This window comes from Hyperoodon ampullatus (genome assembly GCF_949752795.1).
Source record: "Hyperoodon ampullatus genome assembly, chromosome: 10".
In the NCBI taxonomy this organism is placed as follows: domain Eukaryota; kingdom Metazoa; phylum Chordata; class Mammalia; order Artiodactyla; family Ziphiidae; genus Hyperoodon; species Hyperoodon ampullatus.
Window position 1 is genome coordinate 43,761,781 of NC_136923.1, and position 22,870 is coordinate 43,784,650.

Below are 22,870 nucleotides of genomic sequence, written 5' to 3' on the forward strand. Positions count from 1 at the left end.
ACCAATCACAAGTACTGAAATTGAAACTGTGATTAAAAAACTTCCAACAAACGAAAGTCCAGGACCAGATGGCTTCACAGGTGAATTCTATCGAACATTTAGAGAAGAATTAACACCTATCCTACTGAGACTATTTCAAACAATTGCAGAGGATAAAACACTCCCAAACTCATTCTATGAGGCCACCATTACCCTGATACCAAAGACATATGAAGATACCACAAAAAAGAAAATTACAGGCCAATATCACTGATGAGCATAGATACAAAAATCCTCAACAAAATACTAGCAAAGCAAATCCAACAATATATTAAAAGGATCATACCCCATGATCAAGTGGGATTTATCCCAGGGATGCAAGGATTTTTCAATATCCACAAATCAATCAGTGTGATACACCACATCAACAAATTGAAGAATAAAAACCATATGATCATCTCAACAGATGCAGAAAATGCTTTTGACAAAATTCAACACCAATTTATGATAAAAACTCTCCAGAACATGGGCATAGAGGGAACCTACTCAACATAATAAAGTACATATATGATAAGTCCACAGCTAACATCATACTCAGTGGTGAAAAGCTGAAAACATTCCCTCTAAGATCAGCAACAAGGCAAGGATGGCCACTCTTGCCTCTTTTATTCAACATAGTTTTGGAAGTCCTAGACACAGCAATCAGAGAAGAAAAAGAAATAAAAGGAAATCAAAGTGGAAAAGGAGAAGTAAAACTGTTATTGTTTGCAGATGACATGATACTATACATAGAAAATCCTTAAAATGCTACCAGAAAAGTACTAGAGCTCATCAGTGAATTTGGTAAAGTTGCACGATATAAAATTAATATGCAGAAATTGGTTGCATTTCTATACACTAACAATGAAAGATCAGAAAGAGAAATTAAGGAAAGAATCCCATTTACTATCATCTCAAAAAGAATAAAATACCTAAGAATAAACCTACCTAAGGAGGCAAAAGACCTGTACTCCAAAAACTATAAGACACTGATGAAAGAAATCGAAGATGACACAAACAGATGGAAACATATACCATGTCCTTGGATTGGAAGAATCAATATTGTCAAAATGACCATACCACCCAAGGTAATCTACAGATTTAATGCAATCCTTATGAAATTACCAATGTTATTTATTGCAGAACTAGAAAAAAATTTTTTTAATTTGTATAGAAACACAAAAGATGCTGAATAGCCAAAGCAATCTTGAGAAAGAAAAACGGAGCTGGAGGAATCAGGTTCCCTGACTTCAGACTATACTACAAAGCTACAGTAATCAAAACAGTATGGTACTGGCACACACAAAAAAATATAGATCAATGAAACAGGATAGAAAGCCCAGAAATAAGCCCACGAACCTGCAGTCAATTAATCTAAGACAAAGGAGGCAATACTATACAATGGAGAAAAGACAGTCTCTTCAATAAGTGGTGATGGGAAAACTGGACAGCTACATGTAAAAGAATGAAATTATAACATTCTCTAACAAACACCATACACAAAAATAAACTCAAAGTGGATTAAAGACCTAAATGTTAGACCAGATACTATAAACTCTTAGAAGAAAACATAGGCAGAACACTCTTTGACATAAATTGCAACAATATCTTTCTGGATCCACCTTCTAGAGTAATGAAAATAAAAACAAACACAAGCAAATGGGACCTAATTATACTCAAAAGATTTTGCACAGCAAAGGAAACCATAAACAAAACAAAAAAGGTAACCCACAAAATGGAAGAAAATATTTGCAAAGTGACCAATAATGGATTAATCTCTAAAATACACAAACAGCTCGTGCAGCTCAGTATCAAAAAAATAAACTCCCCAATCAAAAATGGGCAGAAGATCTAAATAGACACTTTTCCAAAGAAGACATACAGATGGCAAAATGCACATGAAAGGATGCTCAACATTACTAATTATTAGGAAATGTAAATCAAAACTCCAATGAGGTATCACCTCACACCAGTCAGAATGGCCATCATCAAAAAGTCTACGAACAGTAAGTGCTGGAGAGGGTGTGGAGAAAAGGGAACCCTCCTGCAATGTTGGTGGGAATGTAAATTGGTACAACCACTATGGAGAATAGTATGGAGGTTCCTTAAAATGTAAAAATGGAACTACCATATGATCCAGCAATCCCACTCCTGGGCATATATCTGGAGAAAACCATAATTCAAAAGGATGCATGCACCCCAGTGTTCATTGCAGCACTATTTACAACAGCCAACACATGGAAGCAACCTAAATGTCCATCGACAGAGGAATGAATAAAGAAGATGTGATACATATATACAATGGAATATTACTCAGCCATAAAAAAGAAGGAAATAATGCCATTGCAGCAACATGGATGGACCTGGAGATTATCATAGTGAGTGAAATCAGACAGAGAAAGACAAATATCATATGATATCACTTATATGTGGAATCTAAAAAAAATGATATAAATGAACATGTTTACAAAATAGAAACAGATTCACAGACATGAAAAAACAAACTTATGGTTGCCAAAGGGGAAAGGTTGCGGGGGGGGGGGATAAATTAGGAGTTTGGGATTGATATATACACACTACTATATATAAAGTAGATAATCAACAAGGGCCTATTGTATAGCACAGGGAACTCTATACTCAATATTCTGTAATAACCTATATGGGAAAAGAATCTGAAAAAGAACGGATATATGTATATTTATAACTGAATCACTTTGCTGTACATCTGAAATGAACACAACATTGTAAATCAACTATACTCCAATATAGCATAAAAATTTAATTTAAAAAAGACTATGGGGACTTCCCTGGTGGTCCAGTGGGTAAGACTCTATGCTCCCAATGCAGGGGGCCTGGGTTGGATCCCTGGTCCAGGAACTAGATCCTGAATGCATACCATAACTAAGAGTCCGCATGTTGCAACTAAGAGTCCATGTGCTGCAACTGAGAAGTCCACGTGCCGCAACTAAAGATCCCACATGCCACAACAAAGATCCTGCGTGCCACACTTAAGACCCGGTGCAGCGAAAAATAAATGAATGAATGAATGAATAAATAAATAAAATTTTTTAATGTATAAAAAATAATAAAAGACTACAAAAAATTTAAATTGAGGTACATATGAAAAAAAAGAAAAGCAAAAAGCAAAAAGAAAGCCCTTGCCTATTGCAAGACTAGAAAAAAAATGACCTTCCTTTTCCTTTTTTCCTTCCTTCCTTCCTTCCTTCCTTCCTTCCTTCCTCTGTTCCTCCCTCCCTTCCTCTCTCGTTTCATTGTTTTATATTACAATTTTAAAAATCTAATATATTTTGGTTGGAGCAAATATATATTTTAACCTTTTTTTCAGAGTGACTAGTCAAGTGTCCTAACACTTTATTAAAGAATCCACAGAGTAGAAGTCAACACTATCATCTACCACATTTCTATATTTGTTTAAATGTATTTCCAACCTCGGTGTGGTTCTACTGCTCTCTTGGTCTATTCCTGAATTAGTGTCATATGAATTTTCCTGGCCATTTTTCATAATATTTAAGATAAACTTAAGCAATGTTTTTTCAAATTCCCTTTAAAATGTTAGAAATTTATTACTGCCTTGAGTTTAATAACTCATTAGTTTTAGGAACTAATACAGTCTTTCTGCCCAAGACCAGAGTATATTTACAGTATGTTTATCTGTTTGTCTTATTTTACACTCCTTAGGCAAGTTTAATAGTTTTCTTCATGTACCTCTTATACATTCCATGTTATATTCATTCCCAATTATTTTATGGCTACAATGCCTGGTATGTAAGGACTATTGGAGAAATGTTACTTGTGACTAAGTGGTTTCTGTTAGTATAAAACAACAGAAACATCAACAATTATTTGTATATTTGTTTTATAACTGGCCATATAATGTTTTTAATAGGTTTTAAAATTTTTCTAAGCAATCACTATCTACAAGTAATGATATATTTCTATTATTTTAAACTCATTTTATACTTGACTATATTAACTTAAATTCTTCTGTTTTTCTGATTTTTATACTGTATGTTTAATTTTCTTGATTAATTGCACTGGCTAGTACTTCAAGATTATTATTAAATAATGAAAAACAGCTAAAAGGTAGTTAAATCATCTTTTTCTTATTCCTGACTTTAATAAGAATGTTTCTAGTGCTTTACTACTAATGATGATGGAAGAAGTTAATTTGAAAGTAAGTTTTTCATTAAGTAAAGGAAATATATTTTATTTCTATTCTTACCAAAGTTTTAAAAATCCGGCATTCATTGAGACAATTAAATGGTTTTTCATCTTTGTCTGACTCATATAAATAGATTTCCTAGTAGGGCATTGTTCTGACTTCTTAGGATATACCTAGCTATGACTCATTTAGTCTTTCAAATATTTTACTGGATCCTATTTGCATGTATTTTAAGAATTTTGCATCACTATTCACTAGTACAGAGTATGAAAACTGGTCTGTGGTTTTACTTCTGGTATACTTAAGGTTTTAAAAATCAGCACTATTTAGCTTTCATAAAAAGAATTTGAGGATTTTCCATCCTTTTTCATACCCTAGAAGATTTTAAATAGGATTGAAATTATTTTCTTCCTTGAAAATATGAAAGAATCCACTCTTGGAGATGTAAGAGATTAGACCTAGTGGTTTATTTGATTGTTTTAATTTTTGAAGGAATCAGCTTTGGAAGTTTTATCATATTTACTATTTATTTTCTAATTCATTAATTTGTGTTTTTATTTTATTAATTACTTCCTTTGCTTTATTTAAAAAAATTTTTTTACATTTGTTTATTTATTTATTTATTTTTGGCTGTGTTGGGTCTTCATTGCTGCACGAGGGGTTTTCTCTAGTTGCGGTGAGTGGGGGCTACTCTTGCAGTGCACAGGCCTCTCACTGTGGTGGCTTCTCTTGTTGCTGAGCACAGGCTCTAGGCATGTGGGCTTCAGTAGTTGTGGCAAATGGGCTCAGTAGTTGTGGCTCGGGGGTTCTAGAGCACAGGCTCAGTAGTTGTGGCACACGGGCTTCATTGCTCCATGGCATGTGGGACCTTCCTGGACCAGGGCTCGAACCCGTGTCCCTTGCATTGGCAGGCAGTTTCTTAACCATTGCACCACCAGGGAAGTCCTTCCTTTACTTTCTTTAAGATTATTTTGTTGTTGTATTTCTAATTTCTTGAGTTAATGAATTTATTCTTTCTATTTAATAATGAAAATGGTTAAGTCTATTAATTTTACTCATTACAGCTTTGGCTGCAGCCCACATGCAGTATTACTGATATTGTTATTTTCTAGTTTCTTTCCCCCTCTCCCAAGTCAAAGTTTTTTCTATACCTCTATTTTTCCTTTCTTATTTTTCTAGATTTCAGGTGGACAAAACTGGTTGAACTGTAATCTTTGATTTATGACACACTGTCATCTTTGGTCCATGAATAGTCTCTATTTATTTGCTTACTTATTAATATAATGAACACCCATGAACCCACCATGAAACTATTTTCTGTTTGATCCAAAGTTTAAGAATAACTTTTACATTTTTAAGGGTTTGTTTTCAATCTTTCTATTTTTGCTACACTTAGCAGTCTTCTTATCTGTAAAACAGTGCTTATCTCACAGGGTTATTATGAGAATTAAATGTATTAATGTTTGTAAAATGTTACAACAGGGTCTGGCACATAGTCAGTACTATTTAAGTGTTAGCTACTATTTTTATTATTATGTTAGATCAAATTTATTAACTATACATATGTTTTACATATCTCATTGTCTTGTTCTTTCTACTTGATTTGTCAAGCGCTAATAGAAGTGTGGTAAAATCTCACTGTACTACTGCACTGTTGCCACTTTTTTTCTGATTTTGCTTTGTATAAGTGCTATGAAATCCCAAGTAAATATATTCATAATAGTTGTATTTTTATTATAGGTTGGACCCTCTCTATCTCAATTTTTACCTTGAATTCAACCTTGTTTAACATTAACAAACAAAAACACTCTGATTTTTGTTGTCATTGTTTGCATTTGTCTGCCCTATCTTATTATTTCCTTTTACTATTTCTGAGTCACAGTGTTTCAGATTTGTCATTTGAGAACACATAGCTGAAGTTTTTTTTCTTCAGTCCATTTAGAGTCCTTTTCTTTTAAAAGATGAATTTTATCCAGTTACATTTATTATTAAAACACATGCTTGATCTTGCCTTTGCCATACTGTTTCCTGATTTAATGCTTCCTTGTTCCTTTTTTCCCCCTATCTTTTGCTGTAAAATCTCTGTGTTTTTAAAAAAATTTTCTCTTCAGCAATTTCAAAGTGATACACAGTCTGCTTTCTGTTAAACAAGTTTATAACTTTAAATAACACACTCTGACTTCTTTTTCTCTGTATATCATTGATGTGTGGGGTTTTTTTTTTTTTTTTTACAGTGCTTGGCTCTCTACCCTGATGAGATTCACCATTCGCTTGCCAAAACTCCTCCTCACTTATGCTAGGCTGAGCTTTTCCTCCATAGCCCAGACTAAATGGCTCTGGCTGCCCTTGTTTGTGGCTGTTTAAAAACAAAACTCGTTAACATATTGTCAAATCCTCCTTCTCTGAAGCCTACAGAGATTTGGCTCTAGCTGCTGATGGTAAAACAGCATGTAGCATGCAAGCCATGGCTCCAGGCCCACTCTGGAACAGGGGCAGGGCAGTACAGGGTGGGATGGGAGGCCCAGAGGTTTAGAAGTGATAGCTGCAATGTCTCCCCATGGCCTGCCCCGACAGGAGGCAGCATGTGCTGGGGGCGAACAGCCTGGGATCAGAGTGGCCCTCTCCCTCTCTATAGTCCAAAGCATTCCTTGTTAGTTGCTCACCCATGGGGTTCTAAACTTCTCAACAATATCAGGTGCTTGCTCCCTCTGGGGTAGGAAAGTTTCTGTTTGTTCTGATCACCCCTCTCTCTGCCCACCAGAACCTTTCACAACCCTCTCCAGGGCTGTTCCATCTCCTAGAAGGGCTCTGAGAGATGAGTAAGGTGCTTGGGAACCAGATAGGGCATCCCTGGAGTGCCTCACTGCTCCTCCCAGCCTCACCAAACCTCCCCATTTTCCATAGTCCAGTTCCATCTGCTTCCTCCAGGGAGTCTTCCTGATTGCTCCAGCTCCCCCTGACCTCCCATCACCCTGAGTCATCTACTCCATTCTTACTCAACTCTCTCTCGAGCTGATCTCTGACTATCTCACACCTGCTGAATCTGATTTCTTCAACTAGACTGGGAGCCCCTGAGGCCAGAGCCAGAGTCTCTTCTTCCTATTGCTCCTCCATGGCTCACAGGACCAGTAGATACAAGGAGAGCTTAGTGAAGATCTATTGAACAAATGGAAAGTCAAGACAAAGGACTCGGAATCTGACTCTCTTGGCTCAAATGCCACATCTGTTGCTTGTGAGTGGTGGGGCTTTGGGTGAGTTACTTAATGTTTCTACAAAGGGTTGCTATGGGGATTAAATGTGATAATGTGTGAACTACATAGCTTGGCCTCTAGCCCTAGAAGACATGGAATGAGTGGAGCTACCAGTGTAATATCAGCCTGCATTGTTAATTGCATTGAACCAATCTGACAGTGTGTCTGATGCTGTGTGCAGGTGGGTGTGTCACCAGGGCTTGGGTGTAGGTAACTGGTGACCTGCGACCTATGCCAGCTGTGCACTGTGATCTGGGAAAATTACTTCCCTTTGTGGAACAAGGAGGCCTGGAAAGATGACCTCTGTGAGCCCTTTCTGCTCTGACCTCCATATGTGCTGTGGGTGTTGACAGTTTATGAGTTGGTCCTGATCTGGGGCCCTGGGGGAATGCATTTTCAACAGAGGCTCCGCCCCAGTTTCTGACCTGGTTTTCCAGCTGGAGATCTCCTTTCTCTATCTCCCCTCCTCCTCCATACCTCCCTGCCCAATCCCCAGGAGGGTACCAGCGTTCCACTGCTGAGCAGGATCATGAAGATGATGAACGTTTCGAACCAGCTGTGCTCCACGATGTGGTAGCAGGTCTTGCGCAGCCTCCACCAGACCTTCCCTGGGGCCTGCGTGGTGTCCACGGTGCAGCAGGGACAGCGCCGGACACAGCCTTTGGGGGAGGGAGAGGAGTCAGACCCAGTCCAGGGCCTGCAAATGCCCACATCTGATGGCAGAAAGTTGAATGGTTGAAAGAATGACTGAAAGAGGTTACAATGATGGGTAATGAACTGGGCAACATGGTGGGTGGGGCCATGGCAGGGGGTGGGTGGCAGAGAGGGGTGACTGTGAGTGCTGCCCTCAGGAGCCCACACTCAGCAGGTACCCTGTGGATAGGCTGGATGGACTAGGCAACCAGTAAGTAGATGAAGGGCCTGGCAGTTCTGGGCAGGGGCAAGGCTGGGGTTGGGATGAGCTCCAACTTGTCCTGTGCTCATCTGGGAAACTCTCCCCCTGGGGGAAAGTACCAGAACCCCCTGGGGTGCTGTGTCCCTGGCCTTTCTCCATGTTTGCAGTTTCTGAGCCTTGGGAAGGGCAGACTCCTCACTGATAGCCCCAATGATGTGCCACATGGAGGGCAAACCCTCATTTTATCCCCAGCTGCCCTCCGAATATACCATGGATTCATAAAAGCTCTAGATGCCAGTCACCAGCACAGCCACATGCCACACCCACCTTGAATATTCACAGAGGGCCTACTATATGCCAGGTGCCGTGCCAGGGCCTGAGGGAACAGGGGGAATTAGATCCAGTCCTTGCCGCTGTGGGGACACCTGGTCATGCTACCGTCCTACACACGCAGCCGACCCACAGCTGCCCAGCCCAGCACGGCACGGGCACACTTGCCATGACTCATGTCACAGGCAGGTGGAGGGGCCCCCAGGGTCTCGAAGAATGGGGGAAAAATGGCAGGCACCCAGGTCAGAGTGGGGTGCGACATGGCCCTCTACCCCCAGGAGCTGCAGGTCCTCCTGCCCCAGTGGACAGGGCTGAGGCTGGGCCAGAGGCCCACCCAGGGCAGTACCTTTAGTGAAGCAGTCCTCTGGATCCTTGATCTCCTCTTCGAGGTCGGGGATCTGCTCCAGGAGGTCAGCAGTGTTGGTCATGTCTGCTGTGCTCCCCTCAGAGTAACTGTTCTCATGTGTCTGTGGGCAGGACCGTGGGGTAGGGAGGGTGAGGGCATGAGTGTGGGCCATGTAGTAGCCTCCAGCCTCAGGCCCAGAGTCTGGGGGGAGCCTGGGGCTCCCAGAGTGGAGGTGCCCAGACTATCCTCCATTGCACACCTGGGGAATCTGAGCCCGGGTGAATGGGAACCTGCCATAAAGGTCACCTAGCCTGGACCTTAGGGCTCCTGAGTTTGTGATTCTAGTCTACTGGTGTCTAGGGCAGGGTACAGGGGGTCAGGGAAGGGTTCTGGGAAAACCCTGGGAATGGGGAAGGCATCCAGGTGGAAGTAAAACAGACATGGGGTGTAACAGGGACACACACTGGGACATGGACACATAGTGGCAGCTCAGTGGACACATAGTGGCAGCTCGGTACACACAGAGGAAACAGGCATGCCACACCCAGAACAGAGTCAGAGCCAGGATCATGGGCACGCACAGGTACCAGGTCAGACATGAAAAGAACAGGCCAGCAATCCAGCCCACATTTCTCACTCAATTCATGTGGGTGCTGGTGTGATGCACAGAGCCTGGAACAAGAGTGAGAAGGTGCTGGAAGCTTTCCTGCCCGGCTGTGCAGGGTTCTGCTGCCCTGATCCCACATAACTTGATTATAGAGAGGTGTGTGCAGGTGCCCTTATGAGTGTCTGTGTGTGTCACATGTGGGGTGCCAGTGTATAGGGGTGTTGTAGTCCTGCCCACTTCCCCTCTTTGGGCCAGTGCACCCATCTCCAGCTGCCATGAATACTGTTTAGGCAGCCCCTTCTCCAGAAAAGTGTCTTTAGCCAGGGACCTGCAATCCCTGGAAATGGCTTGGTGGTTACATCGAAGCCAGGGGTGGCTGATGCCTAGTGACCGACTGATATGGAGGACAGCAAGCTGAGGCTGGAATCCAGCCAGCATGCCATCTGGAGCTGCTTCTTTTGCCTCATCCTGCTTCTCTCACTTCCTTATGGGTCTCTCCTGAGGGCACTCCCTCAACGGAACATTAGCACAGGAAGCCAGGCTCCAGCTCTGCTTCTAGGAGCCCACCTTAATGATAAGTATGGTGGGGAAGGGGGTTCTGTAAAGGAAGAGCAGCCTTCATTTGCTTCAGATCACATCTACATCCCCCAGCGCGATTGGCCAGCCTCATGCCACTCAAGCTCCACTCTACTTAGGGGAGAGCTGGTTTGAGTTCTTGGGCAGCCACTGCTCTCAAAGTTGCCTTCTTTTTCCTTCCTTCCACTACTCACTCCACCGCTGTCTCAAAGTCCTCTTTAACCCTGAGGTTTGTGATAAGGAAGGGCTGGATCCTGGTGAGAATGCAGAGAGTGCTCCTGGGTGCAGGGTGGTCTCCCGTGGCTTTGAGGGTCATGTCCTTCTCCCAGCTTCGTTGAGCGGCACTGAGCTGGGAGAGGCACAGTCAGAGGTCTTCATGCAGCTTTTCTTTTCAGACACTGGAGCTGTCACGCGGGAGGACAAGTACTCAGAATCCCGCTGCAGGTGAGATGAGGGGTCCTTCTCCCAGGAAAGCCCCAGCCCACCTCGCTCTCCCTTGTTCCCACCGCGACCTGATTTGAAGAGGTGATGAAGTTACAAAACTCGTTCAAAGGTCAACGTTCTAGTACAGGAGCCCCTTCCGTCCATGACCTTCTGCTACTCCTATGTCTTCCTGTTCCCACAAGCCTTGGTGTGTCAGACCCTCCAGGGGGAGAAGTGTGACCTGTACAGTCAGGATGATGATTCCACCAGGCCCTCGTGCTTACAAACTGGCCATGATCACAAAGCCTCCAATGGGCCCATCTCATGTAAGGAACAAGGCAAAGGAGAAATATCCTGTTGGAGCAAGTCACAGCTGCCTGACTGAGGGCCGAGGTCAGGCAGCAGTTCAAGGGCCCCTGAGTGCTGTCTCTGAACATATAACCTCCACCTTCCTTGATGCTTGGCAGAGCCTGGGTGGGGTGTAGTCAGCTGTGCCACAGTCCAGTTAGCTCAGGGGTTGCAAGCTCAAATGCTTACAGGGCCAGGTAGGTGATGGAATGAGGGCAGGCAGGTGGGAACTGGCAAACCGGAGCGCTCCAGCCGGTGTCAAGGAGGCGGCGGTTAACACTCGTCTCCAGCAGGGCAGCTCTTCTTGCAATTTTTTTTTTTCAAGAGAAGCCCGAAATGCAGATTTTTTTTACATAAAAGCTTCTGGGTTTTAAATGTTGGTAGCAAATTCAAATTAAAACCCTTTTGTGTCCTGAAGCCATCCGGCAGGCCTTGTGTTTGCTGCCTCTGCTTTTGTCCAGGTGAGAAGCAGCCGGTGGCTCGTGTGCCAAGAACTTGTTCTCAGAGCTCCCCACAGCACCCTGGGGTGGGCTGATTCACAGGACAAACATGTGCCGACAGGACCAAAGCACAGGAACCGAGTGAGGAGGGGGTGAACAAGCAGAAGTTTGGGGTTAGTCTTGCATCGTGGTCCTGAGGGGCTGTTTCCAGAATTTCCCCATGGCTCTGCGCCCCAAGCCGTGTCTCTCCTATGAGGACAGGGCTGCCCATGCCCCCCTCTGCAGACGGGTCTCCCACACTGGCTGTGACGGCGGCTGTGGTTCCCAGCAGCAAATGCAGGCCTGTGCCCAGGGCCTCTCACGGCCTCTAGTCCCAGCAGCAGTGCCCCACCGGCTTCAGGGACAAAGGTGTGCATTACCTCACTGCACCCTGGGGCTGGGGCCTCTGTTCTTCGCTGCTGCCGCAAGTCTGCCTGAGCTGCACTGGCCTCGGCCCCAGAGGAGGTGGTCTCTGACACCTGGCTCCGGGGCCTGGGCTCCGGGAGGGCCTCTGGGCTGCCAGATACAGGCTGGGATTCCTGCTGAAGAGACCCCCCGACCCCACCCGCCCAGCCCATGAGCTACCAGGTCGGAGTATTTCTAGGACCCTGGCTCTGCTTCAGGCCCTGCCCATGCAGCGGGGCACTGCCTCCTGACCTCTTCATGAGGTCTCATCTCACTGAAGACCCCTCCCTCGGGCGTCCTGAGGCTGAAGAAGGCTCCTGATAGGTTCGGGCAAAGGGCCTAAGGCTAGACAAATCTCCCCCCCTCCCACTCCTTGAAGGGTACAGCTGGGCTATGATGCCCAGCTCCCAGATGCTGGCAGCTCTACTTAGGAAGGACATGCTGACTTTTCCCAGGAGTTCCCATTGGACCCCAGCTTGCTTGATTGCATGCCCGCATGTGCACACACGCGCGCACACACACACACACACACAGGCCCCAGGGAGCCAGGGCCAAAAGGCTCAAGAGAAGGAAAGGAGGAGGAAAAGGAGGGGCAGGCGGAATCCCACTCCTGTGCTGGGAGTGTCCTGGAGCTAACTGGAAGCTGTGGTCCTGGCAACGCCAACGCTCCCCCTCCCCCAACCGACACAGTGGCTGTCCCGCAGCCCGACTGCAAGGGCAGAAGCTGGCCTCTGGGACCACAGGGAGGCAGGAGGATGTGGAATCAAGCCTGGAGCCTCAGATCAAATTCCATGCAAGGGAACAGCTGCTCTTCTCAGCCAGACCCATCCAGTGCAGGCCCTGAGGAAGCAGCCAGGATGGGCCCAACGAAATGGAGAGAACCAGTCCTCGCTGTTTGACCTGAGACCTAGGGAGAAGCCATCTGAGCCTAGCTCAGGCCATGAGAAAACTGAGGGAGCTCGGGTGGCGGTGAGGGGTACCATCCCGGTTGTCCAGACTCTAGTCCCAAGTGTTAAAAATAACAGGTTGGGAGATAAGATAGTGCTGTCTCTGACACCTGCCATCTTAGGGATGCTTATTTTTAAATCTCAGAATTAGCCCTGGGCCTGGGAGGAGGGGAAGCGGCAGTGGGGAGGTCTGGAGGCCACATTCCTCCCTCACCAAGACATTCCACCTTGTTAGTCCTGGAGGGGACAAGGTCAGGGCAGGGTCTGGGGGCCAGGTGTCCTAGCTCTGTCCTAGATGCATGAGGAACTCCTAGCAAGTCTCTCTCTTCTCTCTCTTGCTGTGCCTCAGTTTCCCTTTCTGTACAGTTAGCTGCCCGTGACCAGCCAGGGGATGAATGATGGACAGCAGTCCCTCCCAAGACGCCCTCCTGGGCTGGGCTGGGCTGGGGAGAGAGGGTTGAAAGCTGGTTTCAGCATGCCTCCATGAGGCTGGTTTTTGGGGGATGGCCTGTCTTCTCCCTCCAGGCCACACCTGCTGGGGCAGATGCTCTGAGTGAGGCTGGGTCCCCTGGACAGTAGGTGCTGCACACACGGTGCAGGGCTGGGATGGGGGATGGGGCTCACCTGCTTGCTGGACTCTTCCTCTGTGCTCAGGTTGTTCTCATCCTCTTCTTGGTCATCCGTGTCTGACTCGGCCACGGCGATGGGCACACACACGGGCTCCGGATCCCCGGGTGTGCCCTGGCCTGGCCGTTGGCCCTCCTCAAACCGTGTCTCCTTGTGGGCTGGCAGCACCTTCTCTGTCTCTGAGGGTGGTGGGGGGCTGGAGGTGGTGATGCAGCCGGGCAGCTGGCCCTGGGTGGCGAGGGCCGCAGGCTTCTGAGCCCGCCGCTGCAGAAGCCCACAGCAGAAGTCCCAGGTGGTCCGCTTGATGAAGCGCAGGCCCCGCTTGATGCGGGCCAGGGCCAGCTGGAGGTTGTTCATCTCCCCGTCCTCGTCAGGGGCTGTGAGGTTGTCTGCACTGAAGGAACTGAGCAGCAAAGCCAGGAAGAGGTTCAGGACCTGTGGAGATAATGCCGTGCCCTGCGTGCTCAGCCTCGGGGCTATGATGAGCACTGCCTGAGGCAGACAGCTCGAGGCTTAAACCTTGGGCCCTAGGCTCTCATCCTAACCCCCCATACTCCTGAATATAGAGAGTTTGGCTATAAAAGGAAAGACAAATTCTCATCCTGAGGTAGGCGATAGGCCCCAGGCTAAGCAGCTGCAGCTGGTCTCCTGCTGATGCTTCAGATGGGATACCAGCAGGAGCATTGGGCCCTGATTGGGTGCGTTCTCATGGATTTTCTGGCCCGACACATGCTCAGAGAAGGTCCTCAGTCTAGGGGAAGGACAAAAGGAGGGAGAAGACGCCAGCTGGAATCCATCTTGGCTGAGAGATGCGGACCCACACCAGGACCAGATATGGAGATGATTGGCCAGAAAAAAAAATCTGGAAAACTGGCCCTATTTAAGCAACCTAAGCCCCTCCCTCTGAGCTTGCCTGTGTGCTCTTCCACACACACTTTGTTTTTTCCACACTTATTTTGTTTCTTCCACACATATTTTGTTTTTTCCACATGTACTTTGCTTCTAATAAATGCTTTTATCTTTTTCACAATCTTGGTCTCTTTGCTGAATTCTTTCTTCAAAGAAGAACTGAGGTCCTTCTTCCAGCTTTTCACTGCCAGAATCAATCCCTCCTCCCAAGGACTCAGATACAGTCTGAATTGAGGGCGTTCAAACCCAGGTTTCTTGGGTGTTGGCCCAGGTTCAATGGGAGAACCATGGGTTCATCTGATGTCAAAGCCTGCAGATGGGGCCTTGCTGTCTTGGGAGTAATGGGGGGCAGTGAGGTCAGGGTGAGCACAGGGCTGCTCCCTGGGAATTGGGATCCAACCTGGGATCAGCAGGGCCCACCCATCCATTCATTCATTCATTCATCCATCACCCATCTGCTTTTGGGGCTTTCCTGGGAAAAGGCCCCTGCATCTGTTGGTGAAGGAGGGGCAGTGATATGCCTCTGAGTTCCCCACTGAAGCTGGGTCACCACTCAAAGATCTGGGGCTCCAGCTGTGGAGCACTCTCCACCTGTGTCCCCAGATCCGACCATGCTTTCCAGGTGAAGGACACGGGAGACTGAGCAGAGAAGAGGGCGATGCCAGGAAAAGAGGCCAGGTGGCAGCCCTTGGGCACCTGGGACTAACTGTAGGGTCAAGCTACTGAGATGGAGTTGTGTCCAGGCAGTGAGGGGTGCTTGGATGGGTGCTGCGTGCAGGATTAGACACTTGGATAGAGTGGAGAGACCTGGGGCTGGTGCCAGGGGAGGGGCTGAGGCTTCAGAGGTGCCAGAGCACACAGTCTCTGCTAAAGTTATTTATTAGGGGTTATGGACTTGATGTCCCTAAGGGGGGTTTGAAAAATCTCTCTGTCCTTGGATGGTTCTGGCCTACTGCTTGTTGTTAAACCACATTGCAAGTGTGAAGTTTTAGCTTTTGTTAAAAAAGAGAACTTTTACTGAGCGACAAGGGACTGGGCTTGGGTCCATTTCCATCTCAGGGAGGGTAGTTGAAGATGGTGGTGGGCTCGTTCCACACAGGGGTCAGACTGGCTCATGAGCATCACCAGGCCAACAGGACAGAGACCCAATCTCCCCACCTTGGGCTTGGGTCTCCCCTCCGCAGCCACTCCCAGAAGGGAGTCCAGTTGAATGGGGGCCCCTATAGCAGGGTGGTGTGTGAAGGTGGACACCCAATCTGAGTCCCTGCTCTGGCTTCTTACAAGCCCCTGAGACATGCTTGTCAGCGAGCTGGGAGTGAGAATTCTGGCGAAAGCAGTGGGCAAGGTTGGAGTGCCAGGCCTCAGAAATCTGCCTTTGGTTTAAACAGTAACATTCATGTGGACAGTATGGAAAGGTTAAGGAGTAGGCTCTCCTGTTCTATCTCCACAGAGAGATGATCACTTTTGACACCTGGCAGTCTCTTTTATGTCGTCACTGGAGAGGTGACGCATGTGATGTGATGCAGAGCTGCTGTCTACACTGACCTCTGGCCAGGCCCCCAGCCTCTGTCCACACTGGCCCAGGCCTGGCCTGCCTCAGCTCCTGGCAGCCCACCCTGGGTTCACATCCCCTGACCTCCAGGCATCCGGGGCCAGGCTGGGGGCAGGACAGGGGGTGCCTGGGCAGCCTTGTCCACCCACAGAAGACGCTAGGGCCTCCCTTGCCTCCGGCTTCAGAAGTTCGGCTGCTTCCAGTGCTTTCCCTGTCAATCACACTGCTGCTCCCCAGCCCCTGCCTGATGATCACTTCCCACTTCAATGACAATCTTGCTTCCACCCACACCCAGAAGCAGCCCAATTCCTGAGGCAGCCAGGGAGGGGGCCGCGTGGGCTGCGTTAGCTTCCCTCCTCCAGCAGCCTCTAATCTTCTCATCCCCAGGCAGGTCTGCTCGGAAGTCGCAGGCTGTGTGTGCATGAGGGCAGCTCAGCCTGGCCCTGGGCTGAAAGCTCTGTGTACTCGCATCTTCCTTGGAACACACAGAGTCTGGCAGCCCCAGAGCTGTGCCAGGGGCTGAGCGAGGGGCACCCTGAGGGGCGGCAGGTTTGAGGGGATGGGAGGCGGGTTGCAGGGCCCACCAAAGAGCTGGGTTCCACTGGCACTGTGCACTCTGCTTCCTCTCTGGGCTCCACCCATGGAGGCTGAGGAAGACCGACCCCAACTTGGCCTGGTTAAGTCACATGGGAGGAGAAAGCAGGTAGGTCTGGAGAAGGGCTCTGGAATCTGCAACCCACAGTACTCACATCACCTAAAACCCCTCTATGAGCCGCTGTGAGCCTGCGCTGCCCACACCATGGGCAGTGGGAGCCAGACACTGCAGGTGTGGTGTTGGAGTGTGCGTGGTCCCCCTGTGTACCCAGGAAGGTGGCTGCATGTCCACAGTGGACACTGACCTCTCCCTGAACAACGGACCCCTCTCAAACTTGCCTCTTCAAAAGGCTCCTTCTCTGGCATTTAGATTTTGATCTCTCTCAACTCCAGAATTGCCCACATTGTAAAGACACAAGGCAAGATGCACTTTCCCTGGGACAGACAGGTGGCCATGGGAGCAAAGACCTGGGCTCCTCATTACAGGACAGCAGGGACTCTCACCACAGCATTTCAGGATGACATACAAGGTTCTCTCGGGCCTCACCTCACCTGGACCACCACCATCTGCCTGTGCCTGTGCTTTGCTGACCTTGCTTCTTCCCTCTCTAGCATTACCTGTCAATCAGGTCAGCGCAAAACCCCTTCCACCAGGAAGCCCTCCTTGATTTCCCCAGCTGAAGGGGCTCAGCACCCATGGGCTCCCTCTTAATGGCTCTGACCATTCTGACCAGCTTGAGAGTTATCTCAGGCCTGTTTGAACTCTCCACCTCCTCACTCTCTCAAGGTGGTGAGCAATGTCAGAGCCACATTCATCTCTGTATGCCCAACAGCATCTGGCACAATATTCTGCATGCAAAGGGAGCTCAGCAAATGTTTGTTAAGCTGAATTGAACCAGGTGATAAATCACTGACAGTGAATAACTAATAAAACAATGAGTAGATGAGAAAATAATTAATGGATATAAAATGAATACATAATGAATAAATAGGTAAATAGATGGGGTAAATGAAAGAATGAGCAAATGAAGAGTGATGTGCATGAATGGATAGCTAAATGAGTGAGTGAGTAGATAGCTGAATGGATAAATGAGTAGATGGATGGGACTGATGAATGAGAGAATAGATGAGTGGGTTGATAGATGGATGTAGAGGTGGATGAATGAATAGAGGGATAGATGAGTGAGTGGAAAGATGGCTGATGGATGAATGAATGGATCGATGGGTGGGTGAATGTATGGATGGGTAGATAGATGGGCAAATGGATGGATGAATAGGTGTGCATGCGTGTGTGAATGGGGGTTGATGGATGGATGGTTGATGGATAGATGAATGGATGGGTAAGTGAATGAGTAGATGGAGGTTGACGGATGAATGGCTGGGTGAGTGAGTGCATAAATGGGTAGGGAGATTGGTAACTGAGTAGGCAGATGGATGGAAAGGTGGACAGGTGGATAGGTGAGTTGGTGGGTGGGTTATTGATGAGTGGATGGATGGCTGGATAGGTAGATGTATGAATGAGTAGAGAGATGAAAGAGTGAATGGGTAAGTAATAGATGGATTGATGATACATGGATGGATGGGTAAATGGGTGCACAGATGGGTGCACGAATGAATGGGTGAGTAAACAGATGGAATGATGGGTAAATGAGTAGATGGATGGATGGATGGGTAAATCGATGGATGGATGAGAGATTGATGGGTGGATGGATTGTTTGATAGATGGCTGAGTGAGGGAGTGGATGGATAGAAGGAAGGGTAAGTGAATGGACAGATGGATGACTGGGTGGGTGGGTAGCTGGGTAGATGAATGGATGGGTAGGTGAGTGAGTGTGTGTGAGGCCCCTGGCCAACTTACCACGAGGTTGCCAATGACCATAACAAGCAAGAAGACCAGCAGGCACAGTGACTGCCCAGACACCTCCATGCAGTCCCACATGGTCTCGATCCATTCGCCACAGAGGATGCGGAAGATGATGAGGAAGGCATGGAAGAAGTCCATCATGTGCCAGCGGGGCAGCAAATCTGAGTCACTGATGCGGTGCCTCAGCTCTGAGTAGTTCTTGCCAAAGAGCTGCATGCCCACCACAGCGAAGATGAACACGATGATGGCCAGCACCAGCGTCAGGTTGCCCAGTGCCCCCACTGAGTTCCCGATGATCTTGATGAGTGTGTTCAGGGTGGGCCAGGACTTCGCCAGCTTGAAGACCCGAAGCTGGGGAGGGAGGGGTCCTTGTGAGGGGCTCTGGCTCCCACTGCCCATAGACACCCTCACCCCCAACAGCTCCTGCCTGAGAACCCAGGGCACCCTTAAAGGTCACCGACACCTGTTTCTCCTCATTTGTCCAAGAGCACACACTATTGCTTCTCTCCACAGCCTGAGGGCAGCTTCATCGGGTCCTGCTCTGGGAGTCAGGTCAACAGCTCCAGACTCCTCCCCCAACCCACCTCTTCTCTTTGTCCCCACACCAGCCTCCTACCCACCTTGGTCTCACTTCCAGGAACCACCCAGTAGATTCCCCATCATGGAATGTCCCTCTTCCAGAACTTTCCTCATCAGGTATCCTTCTGGGCGAGCTCAAACCACCCCTGACTTGCCCAGTCACCTCCATCTTTCTCTCCTCTCAGTTATCACAGAGAAAGGGAGCTGGTGTTTAGCATTTATTAAACACCCACTGTGCCAGGCCTTATGTTTAGGATGGATCAGCTCATTCAGAACTCCAAATAACTACATGAGGGTGGCACTATTATTATGTCATTTGACAGATGAAGAAGCCAACCCTTAGAGGTGGAGTATCTTGTCTAGGTCCCTTGGCTCTTGGCAGTGGAGTTGGAATTAAAACCCACAGCCTAGGCTTTCTATTTTGCCCCCACCAGTCTGCCTTCCTAGCCACAAGTGAAGCCACTTCCTCCAGGAAGAAGCCACTTCCTCCAGGAAGCCTTCCCTGACCTACCTCTAGCCCCATGCCTGGACCTCTTAGACATTTTGAACTCAAAGCAGGGTCCACAGACCCATAGCTTTGACATCATCCGAGACCTACTGAATCCACATCTGCACTTTAGCAAGATCCCAGGCAATTTGTGTGCACATTAAAGTTTCAAAAATGCAGATTCCAAAACCAGCAGGTAGAGCCTCAGCAGACTTGGTTCCACCTGTTGCTTGTCACGTGGCTTTGGGAAATTGTTTCATCTCTCTGAGTGTGGAATGGGAATGTAGTAATACTAGTTCCTCTCCTGGGATCCTATGAGGACTAAAGGGGGCATGGTGAATCATTAAGGGCTTTGTAAATCGCCAGGATGGATGGACACCCCAATTGCCCCTCTGGAGGGAGGGCTATCTCCCTCTGTCTTGCCCACCTCTGTGTCCCCCACATCACCAGCACTGGGGTACCTAGCAAACAGCTGTTGGGTAAGGCATGAAAGATCACAGTAGGGGTGATTGAGTGGTGACTCAATCGGAGGGGGTGTGGCTCAGTACCCCAGGCCCCCACCCACTCGCCCCCTGCTGGGCCCAGCCGTGTACCAGGCGGAAGGAGCGAAGCACCGACAAGTTGCCCATGCGGGACAGGCCCAGCTCCATGAGGCTGAGGATGACGATGATGCTGTCGAAGATATTCCAGCCCTGCTGGAAGTAGTAGTAGGGGTCCAGGGCGATGATCTTGAAGGTCATCTCTGCTGCGAAGATCCCTGTGAAGACCTGGGAAGCAGCGGGCATCAGGGGTTCCCGACGTTTAGGCTGGAAAAAGCCTCTGGCAGCAGGGGCTCCCTGCCTCCTGACTCTTGCTCCTGTAGGGTCCCCATTCTTGGCTGTCAGCTCTGACTGCACCCAGAATCCCAGTGGGTGCCTGCTCAGCCATGGCCTGGTCCCTTGGGGACACCTCCAGCCCGATGCCTCCAGCCAACTCCGCTGTTTCCCAGGCATGACCCACCAGCCTGGGCCTCAGAAACAGCCAGGCAAACTGCAGGCTCTGCAGGGACTCACAGCTCTGGGAGGCACCTGGGATCAGGGGAAGCTGGGGTGGGCCTTGACACCACAGCTCCAGACCCCTTCCAGCCCGTGTGGCCACAGGAAGTTTCACACACGCCAAATACACACATTCCCACAAACACGCTTTCATGGCTCATGGCTTTTGCCCAGGCTGTTCCCACTTCCTCCCTGTCCACATGCTGACTCTTCTCACTGTGATAACAACCAGCCACCATCTCTTGAGGCTTGACTATGTACCAAGAGCTGGCTAGAATGCTTTGCATACGTTGTTTCTTTTAATCTGTCCAACAACCTGATGAGAAAAGTATCATTAACCCCATTTTACAGGTACAGAAACTGAGGCACTGAGAGGTTAAGTAACATGCCTGGGGTCAAGTAGCTCATAAATTTGAGAACCAGGAGATGAACTCAGTGCAGTCCTTCAAGATTTAGAGCAACCACTCTCCCTTGTAGAAACGTTCCTGAGGTGGGCAGGGGCTGGGCTTCACCTGGTTCACTGACTCATGAGTCCTGAGCAGCCCAGCTTCAGCCGGCAGAGACTCAAGGTTAAGGAGTCCATCGTGTGATGGGCCAGGCAGCTCCGACCATGGCCTACGGCTCTGAGCTGTGTCAACTGCTATGGCAGGAGGGAGCATGGCTCTGGGAGGAGGGGATATCCCCTGAGGGTGCGGCTAGCAGGAAGTTGGTGCCTGTATATCAGGCCTTCCTGGAGCCAGGTGGGGTAGGGGGTGGGGTTATCCTGAGGGTGGTGAGGAGGCTCTGCGGTCTTCTGCAGGGGAGGCCTGAGGTCAGAGGGCCTCAGTAGCTGTGGAGGTCAGAAGCAGGGCCATGGCTGAGGCATCTCACTGAGGTCAGCACTCAGGAGTGGGGGTTACCTTGTCCTTGGCACCTGCCCTGAGGAGACTCTGTGCTGAAAGGAGAGAAGGAGAGGCATCTGCACCTGTTGGTGGCCCCAGCACCAGCCCTTTCCCTCCTCCGGAAATGAGGCCCTGTGGCAGTGGGCTGGGGAGCAGGGGATTGCTGTTGGCCCAGGGAGGGCACTAGGATGGCAGGTGGGTGGGCACCTCTGCACTACCATACAGGGCACCACCCATCAGCCCAGCCCATGTGACTTCAGCGGTCCCTTTAGTGCTTGTGCCCAGAGAGAACTGTCCCTCCACCAGCTGGGGTCTTAGGGAAGGGAAAGCCCCCGAAATCCTCCAGCCTCTGCTCAAATTCCTAGGCTGCGCTCACATGTGAAGAGGCATCCTTGGGTTCCACCGCTTTCCCTGCCCCCAAAACTTTTCCATCTCTCTGACCCCATCTCCCACTACTCTTCCAGCCACGCTTGCCTCCTTGCTATCACCTCCTCAGGGCCTCTGTACCTGCTGCTGCCTTTCCCTGGATCCTCCCCTCCGCAATACACAGGACTCACTCCCTTCAGGTCTCTGCTTAAAAGCCACCTAATCAACTCAACAAAACTTCTTAATACTTAAAATCGGGGCCCCACCCACGATTGTGCTTATCCTCTTCCTTGCTTTATTTTTTGTTCCCTCATATGCCACCCTGACATACTGTACGGTAGCTGTGTGTTTGTATGTTGAGTCTCCTCTGGCTAGACTGTAAACTCCACAGTAGGAGGGACCTTTCCTGTCTTACTGTACCTGGAACAGTGCCCAGCCTATAGGCGGGCCATCAATATTGGCTGAAAAAGCATGCAAGTGGTTGGGCCTTAGACCTCCTGCAGCGCCCAGCTCCATGTCCCTGTCTTCCTGAGGCCTTCCCTACTCAGCAACGGCCCTCACCCAGCTGCATTCCCTGCGTTGGGCTTTGCTGAGAGCCCCTAAGTGTGGGGCCTGGATTTGCCCTTCCTTGCCCCCAGCCCTCTGGTCTCCCTGGCCACTGCCTGAGGATGCCAGGGTGAGTGTGTGCTTAAGACCCACGAGTGCTAATACTCATGTCTCGGTAAACGAGCTCAGGAAAGATCCCCCACCTCACTTTGCCCAGGTTTGCAGCTGTTCTGGCAGCAAAATAGCAGATACAAGGTGGTGTTGGAAGTCAGCAAGAAAAAGACAGCAGAGGGAAGCTCTTGGGGATTGCCTTTGGGGAGGTGATGAGCAGAAGAACCAACAGCATCACCTGGAAGGTCTTCAGAAATGCAGAATCTTGAAGGCCCCAGACCTGCTGAATCAGAATCTGCATTGTGACCAGACTCACAGGTGATTTGAAGTTTGAGAAGTGCTATTTTTGAGCAATGGTTCTTAAACTTGGTGCGCCTTGAACCCCCTAAGGAGTTTTTAAAATATTGATGCCTGGGTCCCACTTCCACAGATTCGAGTTAAGTTGGACTGGAGTACCCAAGTAGCCAGAGTTTTATCAACTTCCCAGGTGATTCTAATGTGCAGCTAAGCTT

The 22,870-nt window shown here is 48.6% G+C and overlaps 1 protein-coding gene across 7 annotated transcripts in view; it reads right to left on the reverse strand.

Annotated features, from left to right (window-relative positions):
• The window catches only part of SCN5A (sodium voltage-gated channel alpha subunit 5), a gene marked incomplete at both ends in the record, with an annotated part of 86,174 nt that overhangs the window by 22,279 nt on the left and 41,025 nt on the right, over nucleotides 1-22,870 (reverse strand). For 3 of the 7 annotated variants that reach the window (XM_079712483.1, XM_079712485.1, XM_079712486.1), the window contains 6 exons: nucleotides 7,957-8,111; nucleotides 9,024-9,144; nucleotides 11,837-11,995; nucleotides 13,433-13,870; nucleotides 18,349-18,705; nucleotides 20,014-20,187. In XM_079712483.1, coding sequence (XP_079568609.1) covers nucleotides 7,957-8,111; nucleotides 9,024-9,144; nucleotides 11,837-11,995; nucleotides 13,433-13,870; nucleotides 18,349-18,705; nucleotides 20,014-20,187 — 1,404 coding nt within the window. Of the gene's footprint in view, nucleotides 1-7,956; nucleotides 8,112-9,023; nucleotides 9,145-11,836; nucleotides 11,999-13,432; nucleotides 13,871-18,348; nucleotides 18,706-20,013; nucleotides 20,188-22,870 lie in introns of all 7 variants that reach the window. The other 4 variants (XM_079712481.1, XM_079712484.1, XM_079712482.1 and 1 more) reach the window with 2 other exon arrangements.